We start from the raw sequence: 21,103 nt of genomic DNA, 5'->3' as shown, positions 1-21,103 counted from the left end.
ATGAAGTAAAACAATGTAAACCTATACACAACTATCCTACTGATAGATTTTGACTATAAATATACTATATATAAATTTTTTTTTACCTATACATAACCTAAAAAATACAAACTATACGAGTGCTTCAGATAAATACTGTACATGTGCGAAGAGAAACATTGTGAGTCAGCAGCTGGCTGGGGAACAGTGCAGGATGATTTGTAGTGCATGAGCATGTAAACATACATATATTACTGAGTCTTTTTGTGGGATTTGTATACACACAGCAGTGTGTGTGAAAAGTGATTAGTGCGCATCGAGGAGGAGAGTGTGCTGCTACAGGTGGTTTGTACAGGCCCACTCACCTGTGTGTAGCACACTTCGATTGCACAAAAAAAGAGTTTTGTGCATGGAAATGACATACCGTGAGCCTCCAACATCATTGTTTCCTCAATAACTTTCATAACTGGAATAAAATTAATTAAACCTAAATAGTAATATTTAAGAAATGACAGGCACATAACAAAATTACAAAAAAAAGAAAAGAAAATTTAAATATAATAATAACGGCTCATTTAAAATATTAATAAAAACTATAATAGTATATAAAAAATATTAAAATAACACTTATTCTTGGGGTCAGTAGGATTTTTTTCTTATAAGAAAAAAATGAATATAAGAATAATATAATATAACAATAATATTTAAATTCTACAAGGATGCATTAAATTGATCAGAAGTGACAGTAAAGAACACAAAAATACAAAATATTTCTATTTCAAATAAATGCTGTCCTTATTCTTTAAAAATATATCAAGGTTTCCATAAAAATATCAGTTTTCAACACTGATAATAATAATAAATGTGCAGTAATGGCTGCTGAAAATTCAGCTTTGTCATCACGGGAATAAATTACATTTTACTGTGTTTGATTTTTTCAAAACATAAAATAAGAAAATAATAATAAAAAAAAGAATTAAACTTTTGACCAATATCTTCAGATTATGAAGATACTATATATATTTTGTTTGCATGTGTGTGTGTGTTTAGATCTTTTTTCATGTTACAAGTAAGAAAAAGACCAACTGTATAAAATTCTTAGTTCCAACATGTAATTTATTACTGTAATTGATGACATCACAAAGACAGGCATGATTTCCCAGGATGCCTATTTTAATGATATCTTTTAAAAAAGGGTCATTTTGTGTGGCATTCCTTAAAAATTGGACCATTAACATGATTACCTGCTGTAATTCCACAGGTGGCCTGGGAGAGGCGGTGTGCTCCGCTATCGTCAATGAGCCAGGCTTCACTTTCCAGCGTCTGGCTGTCGCTCACATTCCCCGCAGCGGCAAAATGTCCGACCTGCTCAAAATCTACGGCATCGACCGCGACTCCATCACACAGGTGGTCAGGAAGATGCTCAGCAGCTCGGCTAATGCCAAGTGAACCTGTTCGCTTTGCCCCGCCCACTCCACCCAAATCAATCAAATAACCAGCTCCACAAACACTGTCACATGACTCCTCCTCTTCAGATTGTGGCCCCTCCCTCCACCTCGTTCACTGTGAATGACCCCACTGTGAGTATAATAGTAATGTGAGATACTGTATGTGGTGTACATTTTGAAGTAACGTTCACATTTAGTTTATTTCCTTACAAATACACTAATATTCAATAGTTTGAGGTAAGAGTTTTATTATCAATACTTTTATTCAGAAAGGATGCATTAAAATGATTGAAAGTGACAGTAAAGCTATAATGTTTCAAATAAATCTTTTGAACTTTAAATTCATAATGAAGAAAATGAATCTGCAAAAATACTAAGTAGCACAATTGAAATGTTTCTTGAGCATCAAATCAGCATATTGGAATGATTTCCGAAGGATCATGTGACACTGAAGACTGGAGTAATGATGCTGCAAATTCAGCTTTGCATCAGAAGAATAAATTACATTTTACAATATATTTAAAAAGAAAACTGTTCTTTTAAATTATAATAATATGACAGTTTTACTGTGTTTTTGATCAAATAAATGCAGCCTTAGTGAGCCTAAGAGACTTCCTGTAAAAATATAAAACAATCCTCAGACTTTTGAACGCTAGTGTACATACAAATATGCATACAGGAGACGTTTTCTAGATCTTTTCCTGTACTGACAGTTCAAATCAACATGAAACTGCATTTATAACCATTTTTACTTGCATAATGTGACTCAAATAAAATGGGGTTTTCAGCATGAAATATTATAGGCAAGGACTTAGATTGTGAAAAGAGTTGAAATATCGTAAAGACAAATATAATGATTTTATGTTGATTTGAAACTCAAAGTTGAAAGGTTAGCGACGCTAAGACGTATTTTACACTATCACCTCAGAAAACATCGATATGCTGTACAACGTGACACTTGTGTTTTTAACTGTCATTTGATAAGACCCAACGATGAAACTGTTTGCGACATTATATTTTAATACTTTTTATATTGTTACTGTGTAGCTATGACTACAGGGCGGGGCTGGATTTCATGGGAACAGATACGTGTGCGAAAAAAAAGGATTTGATGTTAGGTATGTAGAGTTTAGTCTTAAGAAAAAGAAACAGATAATCAAATGAGAATGTCTGTAGGGTGCTTCGACTCAAAGTGTTCAGTAAAGTAGTAAATGGTTGTCGTCTGTGAAACTGTTTGTAGTTTGATCTCTGTGTTTACAAAGATGGAGTAGCGTTTTGTGGTGTTATGAGCATGAAACATGGTCGTTTTCTGGCCAGAGAAAATGAGGGATGGATGAAACCATCAGCGTCACTGGAACATGCTGTTATATCTGAAATATGAACCTAAGACAAACACTTCCTCTGTTATTTTTCTATGTATCTCAACAAGTGATTGATTAAAGCCCTCTGCATTTGAGTTTGAGAGATCATGTGTGTTGCCTGTTTTATTCACACTAATAGGGGAGACCGGAGCTTCAGTGGGTTTATTATTATTATTTTTTTTAATTTTTTTTTTTATTTTAAGTCACTTTATACCATTACTAAACAGGTCATTTGAAACACACACTGGCTACTACACTGTAAAAAATAATTATAATTGAGCCAGCTTAAAATTTTAAGGCAACCAGCTTCAGCAGATTTTTGAGTTTGCTCAACTAATTTTTGTGGGAGATTCTCAATTTGTTTGCTGTATTAACTTAAAACGACAAGTTGAGAAAACTCAAAAATCTGCTGAAGCTGGTTGCCTTAATTTTAAGTTGGCTCAACTTAAAAAAAAAAAAAATTTTGTACAGTGTATTGGGGCATGTTGTCACTGTAAGTTGTCAAGAGAACCTGTTGTATATTCAAACAAATAAGAAGAATGCATTTGTTTGTAAGATAAAAAACTATACTCTTTATTTTAATTAAATAACACTAACATTTACATAGAATGTATTATACACTGAAAAAAATGGTGTAGAAACCATAATTCATTCAGAAATGTATAGAAAACTTCACAATGAGTAATATTTTTTGGTAAACCTCTAATCATCTTTTTTTATTTACAACTTCGAAAAATCAATGAAATAATCATTAATCAAAAATGTTTTGAAAAAGTGAAATATAGAAAGTAACAAATAGCAAAACAAGATTAAATTAGAAATTATGTTGTGAAATGGACAAAATTAATTTAGTGAAATGTACAAAATTAAATTACAATACAATTTGACACAAAATGAATTCAGTGAAATGTACAAAAATTAAATTACAATACAATTTGATACAAAATAAATTCAGTGAAATGTACAAAATTAAATTTATAATACAATTTGCTTTGATTTAAAGCTCCTTTGAAACAATATGTGGAAAGTGCTACACAAACTTAATAAATGTGCATGAATGCACAAATGGACACCTGCAAAAGAAAACAGTCAATGATCACCGTTGTATTATAAAAATACAAACAAATAAATATTTTTTTATTTTTTACTTTCTTACCTCTTAGTATTAATTTTGCTTTAATCACAGTAACGCCTTGCTTTCCTGTTTAAAAAACAGGAACAAAAGTCTTTCTAGGGTGTTCTTAGAAAATAATCTACGGCAATGCCCTGCAGTAACTCATATGAAAGGTTCAGATACATAATAAAGAAAAGGTTCTCACCATAGAGCATTATATTTGCGCATTGCTCCTCTTATGGCAAACACTACAAGGCCAAAGCCACAAGACAGAGTATAAACTGCAAAAGAATTAATCAACTTGGATTATAGCATTATATACTCTGTAAGATTTTTAAAAAACTCTTATGCTCACCAAGACTCCATTCATTAATAAAAATACGGTAAAAACTGTACTATTGTGAAATATTATTACAGTTTAGAATACAGTTTTCTATTTGAATATATTTTTACATTTAATTTATTCCTGTAATCAAAGCTGAATTTTCAGCATCATTACTCCAGTCTTCAGTGTCACATGATCCTTCAGAAATCATTCTAATGTGCTGATTTGCTGCTCAAAAACAACAAAGAAACCTTGATATCTCTGTTAGGAAGTTGTGAGGTTAACATACCATGGTAAGACCTGAGATGAAGGATGGTCACTAAAAAAGCCATACAATAACCCCAGACAACATCTGTAGCAATAAAAATAGGTCTTTAATAACAAACCAGTTTTCGTATGAATCAAATGGTATGTTGGAAGAAAGGCCAAGCTGTCTGAACACAGTAAAATTACCTTTCCAGTGGTAAGGTCGACCCTTACATCTTACAGTGTGTGCTGGCAAACCTGCTAAAAATGTTAAATGCTCAACAAAACCTGTTCCATCAAATTTGTAACTGTTATATGTGGCATTTTGCAGTTTTCTGATTCATTTTATATCATAAGTTTTAATAAAAGATCTTACCAAAGGATCCACCAACACATTCAAAAACGACTGTGAAGAACACAGCAAGAATTAACGGCACCGTGATGGCTGGAAAACATGAAGATGTTAATAAATGACAGACTCAAAGATTGATTGATCATGTGTATAGAAAAATACAAATAAACTAACTTTTGAACCCTTTGAAAGAACTTTTTTGAAAGTGTAAGACTTTATGGATAAAATTATTTTAAGAATGAATGTAAATAATGATTTCACTTCGTTAAAGTCTGAAGACCTACTGCTGTTCATGATATATGCATATACAACAAATATTTCTTACAGTAAAATGGCCTGTAGAGTAACAGTCCAAAGCCCAGGCCAAAGCAGATAGAGAAAAAATGGTAAAATTTATCTGTAGGAAAAGTAGATAATGAATGAACAAACAAACATAAATAAATACTGTACAACTTTCAGTTTCGATTTAAAATCTGATCTGGCAAACTTACAGTGGTTGTAAACATCCAAAGCACCCTAAAGACAGAACTGTACAGTAAGTGAACACGCAGTATTGAATTACATCTTAGTAATTAGAGAGCGCTAAATAAGAACTTACCATTGGGATGATAGTTCACTTTGGAGATGTTAAACGCTCATTCTGATACTTCCTCTTTTGATTCAAGTGTGACAGCCTTCAACCTTGGCAGATAATAATGATGAGCTGGCATGAATACAGTATATTTTCACTTTCAGATTGATGGGTAAAACCAGTTTTGTTGTTTGAATGCCCTTTAATCAAATGCTTTCTGTTCTATTGCATACAATTGTGGTGGCGACACAAAAGGAAACCCCAGTTTTTCAGTCAACTGAAAACACAATGACAGACAATTAAGTTTCAAGTGTTGAGCAGGGCTTTTCAGACTGGCTCCATGAGCTGTGACGGTGGACTACAGAAAAATATACAAATGTGGCAACAACTATTATTACTGCTACTACTACTACTAATAAAGTATTATTAAAAAGTTAATATTTTCCAGATAATATTTTAATAATGTATTTTGGTTTTAATACAATGACAATAAAAATAAAAGCCTATTGTTTAATTTATTAAGAAACAATGTTTTCTTTATAATATACAAAAAATATAAAAAAGTTAAATTATATTAATAATGATAATAAATACTATTGCTATTATACTATTATTATTCTATTTAATTTAGGAAACCAATGTGTTGTCTTCTTAATATATGAAAAAGTAATAAAAATGAACATAATAATAATAATAATAATAAAATAAAGTACATGTTTTCCAGATAATATTTTAAGAATTTTTTTCAATGGCAATAAAAAAGCCTATTGTTTAATTTAAAATTACAATAATTATAATAATTCAATTATTTTGTCACGTTTTTAATTAAAAAAAATTCACACAAAGTATAAATAGGGCTTTTTACATAAATATAGGATATTTCTATTTTGTATTTAAAAAAAGCAGTCCCTGATTTTAAAAACTTTGAAACTAGTTTTTCATCTATATCACACAACCTGAAATATTACCATCAGCAGATGGAAGCATTGAGCAACATTTGGAGTTGAATTTGGCATTCAGTCAATGAACCATCTGTGCATCCAGTGTTGCCTTCGTGTACAGAACACAAAGCATTATGGGTCTTGTAGTCTAGCACAGCCATAATTCAACGCATGCATATGTGAGTAGAACTACATTACCCATAAAACCGGAGAGACAAAATCATTTCGTATTCCTGCTGGATGATCTCACAGCAAACCGAGTTCCCCTCCTAATCTCAGGAATGACATCTAAACGAGAGGAAATCATGGAGTTATACACTAAAACATGGGGAATAAGTTTGTGAAATTGAATTTGAACTTTACATTAAGAATAGTGCATCCAATAAACTGCATGCACTGGTGATCAACTTCATGGTTGAGAATGAGGAATTAACGGGCTCGGTCCGTTATCGCCTGGTTTAGAGTGTGCCGGGTGGTGGCAAACATGTCCGGGGATGAGGACGGCTGTCCCGAGGCGCAGCTGGTGTCTGAGGCCGGGCCCAACTGGCTCCGCTCGGAGGTCCAGCGCCTGACGCGGGAACTGAGCGAGACGAGCCGCGAGAAGATCCAGGCGGCGGAGTACGGGCTCGCGGTGCTGGAGGAGAACCAGCAGCTCAAACAGCGCTTCGAGGAGCTGGAGAGCGAATATGAGACCGTCAGACAAGAGCTGGACCAGCTCAGAGAGGTCAGACCAAATCATACAAGAATGTAACAATGTTGCGACTTAAATGTTTTAAATGTAACGGTTGTGGCAGCGGCGCACAAAAGGAAAAGTGTGTCAGTCTGTGTGTCTCCACCCATTGTCACTCATTTTCTGTACTTTCATTGTTCTTCAGCATGTACTTTTAAAAAAAGTGCCAGAGTGCTTTACAAAAAAAAAAAAAAAAAAATCAATAAATCGGCTGATATTTAGCTATTTTGAGGTGCTCGTTATCGGTCGATTGACAGCTTTGTCAGCAGAAATATAGGACTTCGGTATCGTGTAAAATTACTCAAAACAAGTGGTAATTTAATCATTTATGGACAGTTAATATTATAGTGTTTTTAATTTTTTTTTAAGTCAAATACAAAAAGCATCCAATATCGCAAAACTTAACTTTTTGAATTGATATAGGCTCGAGGATACAGAGTAGATTACATCACCGTTCAAATTACAAAGGTGGAATGCTAATTGTTAGCTATAAAGATATAAAATAGACATTCGGTAGGTTATAAACTGTGATAAACTCCACCTCAGATTGTATTATAATTATTGTGCGTGTAGGATTTATGGTCTTAAATAAATGTGACTAGATGGAATATTTGCACTCTTAATAGTTCATTTGCAAAGGTTCATTGTTGTTGTTGTTGATAAAATATTCTTAATGCGTGTAATTGTTTGTTGTGGTCTAGTCAGTGATTAAGCTGTTTTTGTGTCAGAAAGCAAAAAAAAAAAAAATGTATATCAGTTTTGCATATCTTTATTGGAGATGGAAAAAAATCAACATTGGTAGACATCTAGAATCAGAAATATTCTGTCAGTACCAATTATGTAAATGTCATAGATTGTATATATAGCTGTACACAAGGCTAAGGCTCAGCTCAATAAAGTTACATTTATTGTAGAATTTGAAGCGATACTTGGTTTCATCACAATAACCTAAAAAAAAAAAAAAAGACCACAGGATATCCTGCCTGCTATCTATGGAAAAGCAGGATATTCATTTTAAAATTAGAGGAGATTTATGAATATATGTAAAGTCAATAAATCCTTAATTTATTTAATATCTCATTTTGTACGTTCAGCATTGTAGTATATAGATAATTTGTGTGTTGTTGATCAGCGGCTGAAGGTGAAACAATTATAAGAAGTGAGATGTGGATGTGAGAGAACTAGGGGACTAGACGTTTCTTCCTGATACGGCATTCTGAAATAAACCTCGACTGGAGTGTAGGTTGTATATGAATTGTTTTAGACCAAAATAAACTCAAGTTGTGAATGTGTTCTCAGCACCTCTGAACAACTTCCTGTCAACACAAACATGCAGCAAAGCTCAGACATTAATCCTTATTGTTACAATTATAGCTTATTTAAAGCTCGTCTTGGTTCTGTATTTACTTCCTTTTGCTCTGATCTTTTCTGCACGACTAAATAGAGGACGCCGTCTTCGTCATGTAGTAAGAAGATATGGGAAGAAATCAGGCTAAAAAAAGCACCTCGGTCTTGACTCCTGTCCACTGCCTAGACTGATCTCACACTAATGGTGTCAGCAAGGGGCTTCAGCTGGAAGCAGTTAAACTGTTTCTGTTTACAAATGCTTTTGTGTATCATTTCAAGCTGCTAGACATCTGTAGGTCAATGCATGAAATCAGATTAGTAGGCAGATTATCTTGCATGAGTCATTTTATTAACAAAAGCCATTCTAACTTATTAATGCATTACAGATAGCCTAGAGATGTAGCTGAAAATCATAATTTTCAGATCGTAATAGGATGATTAATTGTTAAAATGCTTTGGTTAATATTTCCGTATATATATATATATATATATATATATATACACACACACTTTATGTAAATGTATTTAATTAATATTTATTAATATGTATATTATTGTTATTATTATAATTATTAATATGCATATTATTATTATTATTATTATTACTACTATTTTAGGTTAACATTTAAATATAATTAGGTCCTGTTATTAGTCACTATTTATTTATTTATTTATTTAATTAATTAATTAATTTTATTTTTTACCATTTTTATCTTCACTAATTCATTTTAATTTTGGTCCTGCGGTGTGGCAAAACATTTTTTAAAAGTTGTTTTTTCACACCACGGTAAAGAGAGGATACGAAACCATGAGAGAGTGTGCACACACAGGACACATTAAGATAGGTGTGATCAAGACTCAGACACGCTGGATCAGACGGGGGGTGAGGTGAAAGAGGAGACGAGTTAATCCCTTCCAAGTACATCAGATCTGCTCTCTCACCTGTTTGAACTCGGCCACACACACACATACACACACGTACACATACGTTAACTCATTCTCAAAACACTCTGTAAGCATAGTAAGACACAGTCTTGGTGAGATTAGTGTTCCTTATACAAGATGACAATAAGATCTGTTTCTAGGTTAAGCCAATATGACCACAGAGAGAGAGATCTAAATATTTTGGCCAGTAAATTTTTTTTGTGCCTGTTTTCAGTTTAAGAAATAAGTGTTTACACTACAGCTGCAATCTAGAGTTTTATATGCATTATGCAAATTAGTTCATTATCTTATTGACATGGTGTATATATACACTACCATTAAAAAGTTTATTGTTAGGAGGATGTCTTAAAAATACAGTGATGATATGAAAAATTATTACAATTTTTAATGTGTTTTCTGTTGAATATATTTAAAAATGTAATTAATTAATGTGATGCAAGGCTGAATTTTCATCATCATTACTCCAGTCTTCAGTGTCACACGATCCTTCAGAAATCATTCTAATTTGCTGATTTGCTGCTCAAGAAACATTTATCATTATTATATCAGTGTTGAAAACAGTTGTTCTGCTTAATATTTTTATGGAAACTGTGATACATTTTCATACAAACAGCATTTATTTGAAATGTAAATCTTTGGTAACATTATCTATGTCTTTACTATTACATTTGATCGAATTGATTCGGAATAAAAATATTCATTTATTTTAAAAAGATGAGATTGTAGGTATAACATATATATTTTTTCTTTAGTAATACAATAATCACTGAAAGTAATGCCACGAATGGCATATTGTACAATATATTGTACATTGTGTTGTACATTACTATTTCTAAAGTAAAAATTATAATTTTTTTGATGTTGAATATTGAGTGTGCTGAAGGAGCTAAGCCCATCACAGTCATATGTCAAATGAACGGCAAATGTGTTCTAACTAGGAAGAAATACAGTGGGGGAAAAAAATTATTTGATCCACTGCTGATTTTGTACGTTTATTTGAACAGTGAGAGACAGAATAACCAAAAAAAAAAAAAATCCAGAAAAACGCATGTCAAAAAAGTTATAAATTGATTTGCATTTTAATGAGTGAAATAAGTATTTGACTGCTTCGCAAAACATGACTTAGTACTTGGTGGCAAAACCCTTGTTGGGAATCACAGAGGTCAGACGTTTCTTGTAGTTGGCCACCAGGTTTGCACACATCTCAGGAGGGATTTTGTCCCACTCCTCTTTGCAGATCCTCTTCAAGTCATTAAGGTTTCGAGGCTGACGTCTGGCAACTTGAACCTTCAGCTCCCTCCACAGATTTTCTATGGGATTAAGGTCTGGAGATCGGCTAGGTCACTCCAGGACCTTAATGTGCTTCTTCTTGAGCCACTCCTTTGTTGCCTTGGCCATGTGTTTTGGGTCATTGTCATGCTGGAATACCCATCCACGACCTATTTTCAATGCCCTGGTCCCGACGGTACATGGCCCCGTCCATCGTCCCTTTGATGCGGTGCAGTTGTCCTGTCTCCTTAGTAGAAAAACACCCCCGAAACATAATGTTTCCACCTCCATGTTCGGCGGTGGGGATGGTGTTCTTGGGGTCATAGGCAGCATTCCTCCTCCTCCAAACACGGCGAGTTGAGTTGATGCCAAAGAGCTCGATTTTGGTCTCATCTGACCACAACACTTTCACCCAGTTCTCCTCTGAATCATTGGCAAACTTCAGACGGGCTGTACATGTGCTTTCTTGAGCAGGGGGACCTTGTGGGTGCTGTAGGATTTCAGTCCTTCACGGCGTAGTGTGTTACCAATTGTTTTCTTGGTGACTATGGTCCCAGCTGCCTTGAGATCATTGACAAGATCCTCCCGTGTAGTTCTGGGCTGATTCCTCACCGTTCTCATGATCATTGAAACTCCACGAGGTGAGATCTTGCATGAAGCCCCAGACCGAGGGAAATTGACAGTTATTTTGTGTTTTTTCCATTTGCGAATAATTGCACCAACTGTTGTCACTTTCTCACCAAGCTGCTTGGCGATGGTCTTGTAGCCCATTCCAGCCTTGTGTAGGTCTACAGTCTTGTCCCTGACATCCTTGGACATCCATTGGTCTTGGCCATGGTGGAGAGGTTGGAATCTGATTGACTGATTGCTTCTGTGGACAGGTATCTTTTATACAGGTAACAAACTGAGATTAGGAGCACTCAGTTAATCTCAGCTCCTTATCTGTATAAAAGACACCTGGGAGCCAGAAATATTGCTGATTGATAGGGGATCAAATACTTATTTCACTCGTTAAAATGCATATCAATTTATAACTCTTTTGAAATGCGTTTTTCTGGATTTTTTTGTTGTTATTCTGTCTCTCACTGTTCAAATAACCCTACCATTAAAATTATAGACTGATCTCTATAATTGACATCTCTTTGTCAGTGGGCAAATGTACAAAATCAGCTGAGGATCAAAATAATTTTTTGTAGTTTGTCAGCTGTTCAGAAAGGGTTTAAAGCATGAAAGAAGGGTAAAAGTTAGTCTCCTTCAACGAGGGATCACAATAGAGCCTCCAGCAGTGTGGTGGGTCCACAGCTGTGCAGGGGTGGGACTCCCTCACCATAGACTTGATACAGCCTATCTACAGACTGGTGTGGTTTATAGGGCTTGTGACTATTTAAAGAAGCAGAAGTAAATATTTGAGGTTTCTTAAGCCTGGTGAGGGAAAAACAGCAGTTTGCTAAATGGAATGTTGTTTTTGACCAAGATTTGTAGCTTTATCTGATTAAAATTATTTGATGTTCTACAGTGTAACAGTTCTACAGTGTAAATGCGTATTTCCACCAGATAAGCATGATGAGGTGAAGCGATGATGAGTGTATTTACTCCAACACAATGAGCTGTAGTGCTCATGAGGGTGACAGAGGTTTGACTCCAACTTGTAACACTTCCTAGTTGCTGTATTTGCCAAGTTATAACTTCTAGATGGACAAAAATTGTGATAAAGTGTACATTGTACAGCCAGTTGTAGACAGATAACACCATGTAATTATTTAAATTAAAGTGTTTTTTCACTAATCTATTACTGTACGCACGTCCTGATTTTGCTGAGTTAGATGTGTTCCTAGGTCAACATATTTTGTTGACCCTGGAACAACATTTTAATCCAAAAATTTAGTCTTGACCATATCCCTACGCCTAAACCGAACCTTAACCATGAGTAATCCCTAAAATCAGAGGAAATGATAGATGAATGACACTGATGTTCAAGCACCAAACACTGATTGTAAGCCTAAACTTCACAAAAACTGTAAACTGGTTCTTCAAATCTGATTGGTTAATCACATTGTTGTTCCAGGGTCAACAAAGATGTTGATCCAGGAACATGTCACACTTGGTAAAATCAGGTACTGCATTACTGTATTACTATATTTTGATGAAATGTAGCATTGGGTTAAAATTGCATTGTTAAAAATAACAAGTCACATTGGTGAATAAATAACATTTTGTTATTACGTTCAGAAATAATGTAAAATGTCAGTAAATATAACAAAACATTTACAAACGTCCCTAAACGGTATGTTAAAACCGAACACACAGTTGGTTGCCTAATACACTTGTCAGGTGCTTCTATCTGGGTTCCTTTTTTCTTCCCATAATTTTGTGTTTTCTGTAACTTATGAGAAACTTATTCAAGCAAATTTTAGGAAGTAGAAGATATTTTAAGCTGTCCAGTCACTAACTGCTTGCTCATTTGCCATTTAAAAGAGATATGTAAACTGTAATTAGATTTAAACCAAGTTGATGTTAAACTATTCATGTCCTGTCAACACTGAAATGACTGATCAAAGTCAGCTTCTGTCAAACTACTTTGGGAGACAACTGAGTCTTCTCTCACATAGAGCAATGCTGTCTGGTTTCTGAATCAGCTGTCGTTGGCAAGCGTTTCTGTTGTTGTTAGAGAAGATCAGTCGTGACGTCAATTTGTAGGCCAACTTGGAAGAATAATTCACCATGGACTCCCTCCGGAATTTCAAATGGGTTTTTAGAGTAGCAGTTTTGATTTCTGAGTAAAGTAGGGTCTGTGTTGACATTACTTGAAGTCAACTTTCTTGTATATATAAATTAAATATATAAATTGTACACACACATGTTAAATGTAGTGTGTTTCAAAAACTTAAGTTACAAAGGACTGCTTAATCTTGCTCCTGAAGTCTCAATGGAAGACTTACACAGCAGTGGCATGGATATATTTAACAAGGTCTTTTCTCAGTATTAGTTATACAGAGTAAGCTGCAAATGCAACTCTGTGGTTCAGTTTAAGCAGAGAAGTACTGAGAATTGTAAGTTGATTATCAGATATACAAGGAATCAGTTTATGCTACGCAGAGAGAAACACACAGTGTTGGTCTGTTTGTTGTTGGTATTGCCTTTATCCATGAAAGCTCTGTTCTGGAATCAGAATAAAGATCTAAAGAAATGTCTTGGCAACCCAGAGTGACAGGTGGACAGCTGCCGGTTCTAAGCAGCAGCTGCTGTGGCAGGAGGAGGACTTAGTGCTGACACCATTTCCACATCTCTTTCTGTCTCACACGCATTCTGATATCATTATGGGCCAGTGTCATGAATAGGGATGGGCATCATTCAGATATTTTCAATATCGATATCGATACCTTGACTTCGTTACCAGTTTCTAAACAATACCAATTTTATGAAAACTTTCATTTTTATTTGGGTAAATGTTAAATTAATTTTGGGCTACTAAAATCTAAAGAGTGCCTGCCCAAAGGGCTACCTGAGAGTTTGAATGAAAATGTGTCTATTTATGATGCATAAAATGCTAGCTATGAAATTAGACTTGGTAAGACAAATGAGTTTGTCCATTTTATTATGTATTATGTTGACTGTTTCACATTGTTAGTAGAAAAAAAAAACATTGAGAGTGTGAAGTGTTTATTTTCTGAAAGTCCAGAGGGACTTTGAAGAAACAGCCTGATGTATGTTGCATTGTTACACCTTGCATTGATGTGCTTTGTCCATCATATATCAGTGATCCCTGCATGCCTATCTGCTAGCCATTCAGTCAGGCCACCAGCACTAATGGAGCTGTTAACATTTACGGCTTGTACTGCCATGGTTGCGCGTGTGTGTGGTCACTTAGTCAGGCTGTAGCATGCCAATGAAATCATTCAGACTGGCACACAAATTTAGGGAGAAAAGAAAGAGATGGGGCGTTTGATTAAAAAGAGCTTTGGGACAGAATTCAACTAGTTTTTTGTCTGTAGCCAGTTACATCATCGGTTTGCAGGAAATGCATCTTTGAGTCTTACAAAGTGTCCCACAAACCTCGAACTAAACTGTCTGGGAATCCTGAGATTTGGATTCAATGTCTAGCATAGGCCCAGACAGAATCGACAGACTTCTATAGTCTAGTCTAGCCATAGTGCTAGAAACGTGCTAGACTTCATGCATAATTCTAGTTCATGCATATTAACCCCTATCTCTCTCCGATCATGTTCATACAGGCGTACGGCCAGGTTCACTCCACCCACAGAAAGGTGGCTGCAGACGGGGAAAGCAGGGAGGAGTCCCTCATCCTTGAGTCGGCATCTAAAGAGGCATACTATGAGCAGAGAGTGCAGGAACTGCAGGCTGAGCTGCGACAAACAAAAAACACCCTCACCAGCACCCAGGCGGAGAACGAACGTCTGGCTACCCTTGCACTCGAGCTGAGAGAGGTTTGTGCTGTAGAGGGTTTAATTAAGAGTATTGAGTTTACTAAACATATTTATGAACTTTGTCCACGTAAAAATATACTCAACAGCAAACAAACCCAGTGAGTTACGACTCTAGTTATGCTACTTCTATATTATATTTGTCTTTTGTCAACTAAAGCTTGTTGTGTCCTTAAGAATAATGAGATTGTGGAGCTCCAGCGCAGTCGCCTGCGTGACGACATTAGAGAGTACAAGATCCGAGAGTCTCGTCTGTTGCAAGACTACACTGAACTGGAAGAGGAGAACATCAGCCTTCAGAAACAAGTCTCCACCCTTAAACAGGGTCAGGTTAGTAGCATTGACCATTGATCACATCACATGTGGGTGTGGAAGAGTAGACAAAGCTCATGAATAGTGATCAAAAGGTTGCTGGTTCCAGTCCCAGCACCATCACCATGGAGGCACTTTGGATGAAAGTGTTTTCTTAATGATGACTACTACTTTCACACAGTTGCATGTATACAAGTCTGCTGTTACCATATCGTTTGTCTTTGGTTTGTTTCTCATAAATCTCTGTTCTCTTGCAAAGGTGGAGTTCGAGGGATTAAAGCATGAGAATCGACGCTTGGAAGAGGAAGTGCAGTACCTAAACAGCCAGCTAGAGGACGCTGTTCGGTTACGCGAAATAGCTGAGCGTCAGCTAACAGAGGCTCTAGAAACCGTAAAGACCGAACGGGAGCAGAAAGCAGCTCTTCGAAAAGAACTGACACATCACATGACCCTGGGAGACTCCCTTCTTGCCAGCTCATTGGATGGGCTCAAACTGAGTGCAGATGAACCAAATAACGATGAGGCCATTTTGACGTTTGAAAACGGATTAGCTAAAGTCAGTGACGTTAACGATGAAGATAACAGATTGTCTTCTCCCAAAAGAGATGGAAACTTCCGTCCCGCACCAAGTCTGGTTGATGACTTGTTGACAGAGCTGAACATCTCTGAAATCCAGAAACTTAAGCAACAGCTCTTACAGGTATGACTATCCTTCGCATTTGATTGGCATTCAAACCTTTTTGACACAGTGACCTTGTTCCAAACCACTTTAAATGTAGCATTTGTCCCCCCCCATTTCATCTTGCAGGTGGAGCGAGAGAAGGTGGCTCTTCTCACCACTTTACAGGACTCTCAGAAGCAGTTAGAGCATGCTCGAGGAGCATTAGCTGAACAGCAGGAAGCTATGACGAGACTTAGCGATGATTTGGGCGTAATGAGGAGATTGCAGGCAGGCAAGGAGCGGCAGTCAGCCCTGGACAGTGAGCGAGAGCGGGACAGTCGAGAAGACAATGATGTGGACTATTATGAGCTGGATATCAATGGGCCAGAGATACTTCGCTGCAAGTATGAAGTAGCCATAGCAGAGGCAGGTGAACTGAGGGAGGAGCTTAAGACACTAAAATCGGAGCATGATGAGGTGAGTGGGACTGAGAAATGTTGAGATTTGTTTATTAATGGGTTGATGGTACATTTCGTGTCAACATGATTATGCATGATTCTTCTAGATGAAGGCCGAGCATGAGGAGGTACGGGCACGACTGGAGGGACAGGTGCGTGACCTCAGTGTTCAAGTGTCTCATTTGGAAAGCAGCAGCCGTGCAGACCGTGATCAAGTTGCTCGATTGGAAAAGGAGCTGAAGGAAGTGAGTGCAGTTGCCGGCGAGACAGAAGGCAGTCTCAGCGTTGCCCAGGATGAGCTTGTTGCCTTTAGTGAAGAGCTTGCAAACCTCTACCACCATGTCTGCATGTGCAACAACGAAACCCCGAATCGTGTCATGCTCGATTTTTACAAAGAGGGTAAAGGAAACAAGACCGAAGGTAAAGAGCTTCAGTCTACGTTGACGCAAACCAGTGACAGCACAGCCGAGTCACCGAGGCCCAACTCCACTGCCGCTGACAGCTCGACTTCTGGGACACCAGTCAGAGAAGATCCACGTCCTGAACCAATGGACATCTACAACCTAGTAGCAATAATTCGGGATCAGATACGCCACTTGCAGAAGGCGGTCGATCGTACCACAGAACTATCCAGGCAAAGAGTTGCTTCTCTAGAGTTGGCCGCAGTGGCAGATAAAGACCAAGCTGCTTGCATGGAGGAGATTTTGAAGCTCAAGTCCCTGCTGAGCACTAAGCGAGAACAGATTGCCACGCTGAGGACTGTGCTCAAGGCCAATAAACAGGTGAGAATAAAAAAGATTAGCTTGGCATGGGTGTATATGACGCCAGAATATTGATCTTCTTGGAGACCATCCAAACAGACTGCTAGTATCTCAAGAGCTTTTTCTGAACTGTGGTGTGGTTCTGTCCTCTTTCAGACAGCAGAGGTTGCCCTGGCAAACCTAAAGAGCAAATATGAGATTGAAAAGGCCATGGTCACTGAAACAATGATGAAGTTGAGGAACGAGCTGAAGGCTCTTAAAGAAGATGCCGCCACATTCTCCTCTCTCAGGGCAATGTTCGCCACCAGGTAGTGCGGGAACACAACTGAAAGTTGATTCTCTTCCAGCTTTCTTTGTCTGGCTCACCCCAAACAAATAACCAGAAACAGCAGGGTTTCTTAATCCAGGAACTAAATCTCTCCTGCTCTATCCCTCTCTCTTCTTTTATTCTTTAGGTGTGATGAATACGTAACACAATTGGACGACATGCAGAGGCAGCTGGCTGCAGCAGAAGATGAGAAGAAGACTCTGAACTCCCTCCTGCGTATGGCCATCCAGCAGAAACTGGCCCTTACACAGAGATTGGAGGATCTGGAGTTTGACCACGAGCAATCCCGAAGAGGATCCGGTGCTGGGCCAGGCGGCCGTGGGAAGGCTTCATCTGGCCGTGGCAGGGGACCCTTGTCGTTTTCCAGCCCCCATGTAAGTCCTAGACTTCCCTGTAAGAACCGACCGCAACCACACGGCCTCATTGGAAGTCCTGCGGTTTTCTGCAGTGAGAAGTATAAAATTCTGTGTGACAATGGATCCGATTAACACCTGTGTGTAACTGTCACTCATCAGCGTCCTCATGCAAACTAACATTTCTTTTACTGTATGTGTGCAGTATGTATGTCACTGTTTGTGCTAGCAGTTCTGATGGCTTCATTAATACAGGTCAGTCAGTCCTTCTCCTATAAATCTACCTGGAGAAATTGGATGGGTTGGTAATACCATACTATCTACAAATGTTATCACAATCACTACAAGTAAAAGAAATCACTACAATATTTTTTTGTAATATTGGCTAACTCCAATATTTGGATACCAAATTGAGTCTCTTTTGTGACTTTTATTATCGAGGAGTACCAGTACTCTTGAATTTGTACTACGTACAGTACTAGTTTTTGAAAGAAAGCAGCATGCAAATTTCGGTTATGCATTGATTAATTGCATGACCTACCACATTTGACAAATTGTTTAGTATATAACCAGAGCACACTGTACAAACAGATATATTAGATTCAGTTGCAACCAAACTTGCAGATATCTATAAACAAGTATTGAGGAAAAGATACTTGGAAAATGTCTAAACGTGGTAAAATACATCTATGTTTGTCTAAATTTGTCTTTTCTCTCTGAACGTCTGAGCACAATGCTTCTACTTTAACCCAACCAACATTGAATGTCATTGAGTTAAACCCAGTTTCACAAAGCTAGTCTGTTAATCTCTGCGTCAGTGCAAATAAATCTGTGTAATCCCGACAGAGACGCACCTTACTGAGCCTTCTGGGAGTTTTGCAATCCAGGTTGCAACCCTAAAGGACATAATTGATGCTAAAGATTTTTTGGCTAAAAATATGACAAAATTGAGCGTTGTCATAGATGATGTCTAGAATTATATAGAGTTTTTTGCACACTTTGTCATCCATGTCTTTGTTGGTTTTGTTCATACCATTTCATCTAGCCTTTCAGCCAGCATAACACATTGTCCATGCGACTCTGAACCACTGTAGCGTGCATGATCTGTTGCTCTCAGTTTTAACAGTTTATACTAGTTGGCATGTTGTCTGTTGCATGTGAGTCTTCTGCTTCCTGCAGTCCATTGCATCTGGAAAAATGAGTCTTCCTTGTTTTGCTGTGTACTAATGGGTCTAACCTGTCTCATTGTTGACGGTAACTTTCACTATGTCCAGTGTGAACATCAGCTTGACTTGAGATATATTAATTATGTACAATACATTTGGATCAGTTGTGATTTAATAATTCTGATGATCGTTTTGTTTCTCAATTTTACAGTAATTTTATTAGCTCTGGAGATTATCCGCAAATGGTTATTTCCCTCTTTCTTCGCTCTACACCATACGTCCAGAATACACATGCCTGCTCCAGTTATGGAAACAAGAAATTTGTCCCTGGATGTGGCTACAAGAAAACACATAGGCTCACATGTAAAGCCAACCGATCTATGTAATCATGATTCTGACTGTTACTGTGGTATTTTTTCTGCTTTATTTTTGTTTAATGTGCACTTTTAGTGCATTAGTTATGTAAGAGATGCACATTTCAGTATACTTGGCACATTTTTTGTTTTGTTCTTGCGAATTATTTTACGTATTTAACTGAAAAACAAAAATAATATAAGAACTGTGGTTTGTTTATAGTATTTTATGCTTAACTGTCAGGTCCTAAGCATATTCCAGGGAGAACGATTATGTTAATAAGGCCTATATTTGTTTCTTGTTCTGTTCAATAGTCAAACATTCTAACTGATAACTAACATTTATCTTGCTATCATGTAGTGTAACTCCACTTAAGGAACAATAAGTTTGACTTGCTCCTGAAAAGTTTGGAGTCCATTTTCATAGTGGGTCAAGCATATGTTAAATTCAAGACATAAAAAAATATCAATTCCAAATTGGAATACTTTCTACTTTTTTTGCCAAATACTGCATTAAGGTCAGCATTTTGTACTTTACATTGCAATACATATTTGTTTTAGAAATTGATTATCTGTTTTGTATAACCCTCTCATAAGACCTCCAGTGCCTTTAATGCAACTATTTGTTTTTGGTTTCATGAACAATTCTAAGAGCCATAGTCTTCAGTATTTCTGTCAGTCTCGCTATAGATCTAGCCCACTTGGCCCACATCTAATTTGGACAATAATTAAACACTCCTTCTGAATATCAACTAAGATTGCTCATTTAGGAGATTTTAAATGTAAGTAAGAATTAGGTGTGTTAAAATCATACATTCCTTTGAGGAAGTAATGATTTCTGATGGCGGTCATCATGGCTGTCTGTTTATATTGTTAGTCATTATTTTCCTATGCGTAACCTTGCTAATAATTTTATTTGTTTGTATTTCAGCAAGCAGAAAACTTTGCCTCAGAACATTAGTGCCATTTCAAATTTAAGACATGTTGAAGTTTTAAAGACCTTTTCCTTTTCTTTTTGTTTTGACTACAAATGAAGTGCAATTTTGTGCTGTTTCTGGAGTGTATGCGATTAGTTTTCTATTTGCTGAAACCGCTTCATCAGCCATGTCATGGCTTTGTATGACATTTTAAGTTTATTTTTACACATTTGTATGGAATGACCTCACGTGTTTATTATTTATTCATAACCTTGGCTATCAGTTCAGTATTAATGATTAGGTTTGTATGCATTATTACTGGCACATGCGCTGCCTCTTTGCATTTCTACTTGAAATCTTACAGGTACAATGTAAGCTATACTGCCTGTGTTTTTTTTTTTTTTACAGTGCTGATGTCAATGTTCTGCTTTTTTCTAAACATTTGTGCTCTGTAGTTTATCATGAGGAACACATTATAGGCCCATGTTTGTCTTATCATTTCTCATTGACAAAAAAGAGGCAAAAAAAATTAATAAACTAATATAAAATATTACCCTTTGCTTCAAGTTGTATATTATTGGTTGAAAATTAGCTTTGGTCCTCAAATTTGCTCAAACGGATTTCCAAGAGTCCAACAGTGCTGGGATGTTTCACTGTTTGCATCATTTCACTTTGACTATATTCTTGATGTTACAGATTATATGAGCAGTGCTGAGTGAATGCA

General features: G+C 36.6%; 2 protein-coding genes across 3 annotated transcripts in view; both read left to right on the top strand.

Annotated features, from left to right (window-relative positions):
• tkta (transketolase a) overlaps window positions 1–2,926 on the top strand; it is a 29,951-nt gene extending 27,025 nt beyond the window's left edge. The window contains exon 15 of the mRNA XM_058792546.1: window positions 1,241–2,926. Within this exon, the coding sequence (XP_058648529.1) occupies window positions 1,241–1,428 (188 nt within the window). The 3' untranslated portion in view covers window positions 1,429–2,926. The remainder of the gene's footprint in view (window positions 1–1,240) is intronic.
• A 3,670-nt stretch (window positions 2,927–6,596) lies between these two features.
• On the top strand, window positions 6,597–20,932 carry bicd2 (bicaudal D homolog 2 (Drosophila)). Of its 2 annotated transcripts, XM_058791179.1 has the most exons (9): window positions 6,598–7,061; window positions 14,861–15,073; window positions 15,248–15,400; window positions 15,642–16,082; window positions 16,191–16,520; window positions 16,609–17,283; window positions 17,419–17,570; window positions 17,718–17,964; window positions 19,321–20,932. In XM_058791179.1, exons 1-9 carry the CDS (start codon window positions 6,822–6,824, stop codon window positions 19,321–19,323), a joined length of 2,454 nt encoding a protein of 817 aa, XP_058647162.1. In that variant the 5' UTR covers window positions 6,598–6,821; the 3' UTR covers window positions 19,324–20,932. The 2 variants fall into 2 exon arrangements, with proteins under 2 accessions (XP_058647161.1, XP_058647162.1); XM_058791178.1 differs by having other exon boundaries at window positions 6,597–7,061; window positions 17,718–20,932.
• The last annotated feature ends 171 nt before the right edge of the window (window positions 20,933–21,103 follow it).

The sequence above is a fragment of the Onychostoma macrolepis genome, chromosome 11, assembly GCF_012432095.1.
Source record: "Onychostoma macrolepis isolate SWU-2019 chromosome 11, ASM1243209v1, whole genome shotgun sequence".
Lineage (NCBI taxonomy): Eukaryota > Metazoa > Chordata > Actinopteri > Cypriniformes > Cyprinidae > Onychostoma > Onychostoma macrolepis.
The sequence above is the reverse complement of the archived record's forward strand: the minus strand, read 5'-3'. Positions and strand labels throughout refer to the sequence as shown.

Coding starts and splice junctions, on each gene's coding strand:
- bicd2 (XM_058791178.1), top strand. CDS start 6,822: ATGTCCGGGGATGAGGACGGCTGTCCCGAGGCGCAGCTGGTGTCTGAG. Junction 7,062..14,860: donor AGCTGGACCAGCTCAGAGAG/GTCAGACCAAAT, acceptor ATGTTCATACAG/GCGTACGGCCAGGTTCACTC. Junction 17,571..17,717: donor AGGGCAATGTTCGCCACCAG/GTAGTGCGGGAA, acceptor TTTATTCTTTAG/GTGTGATGAATACGTAACAC.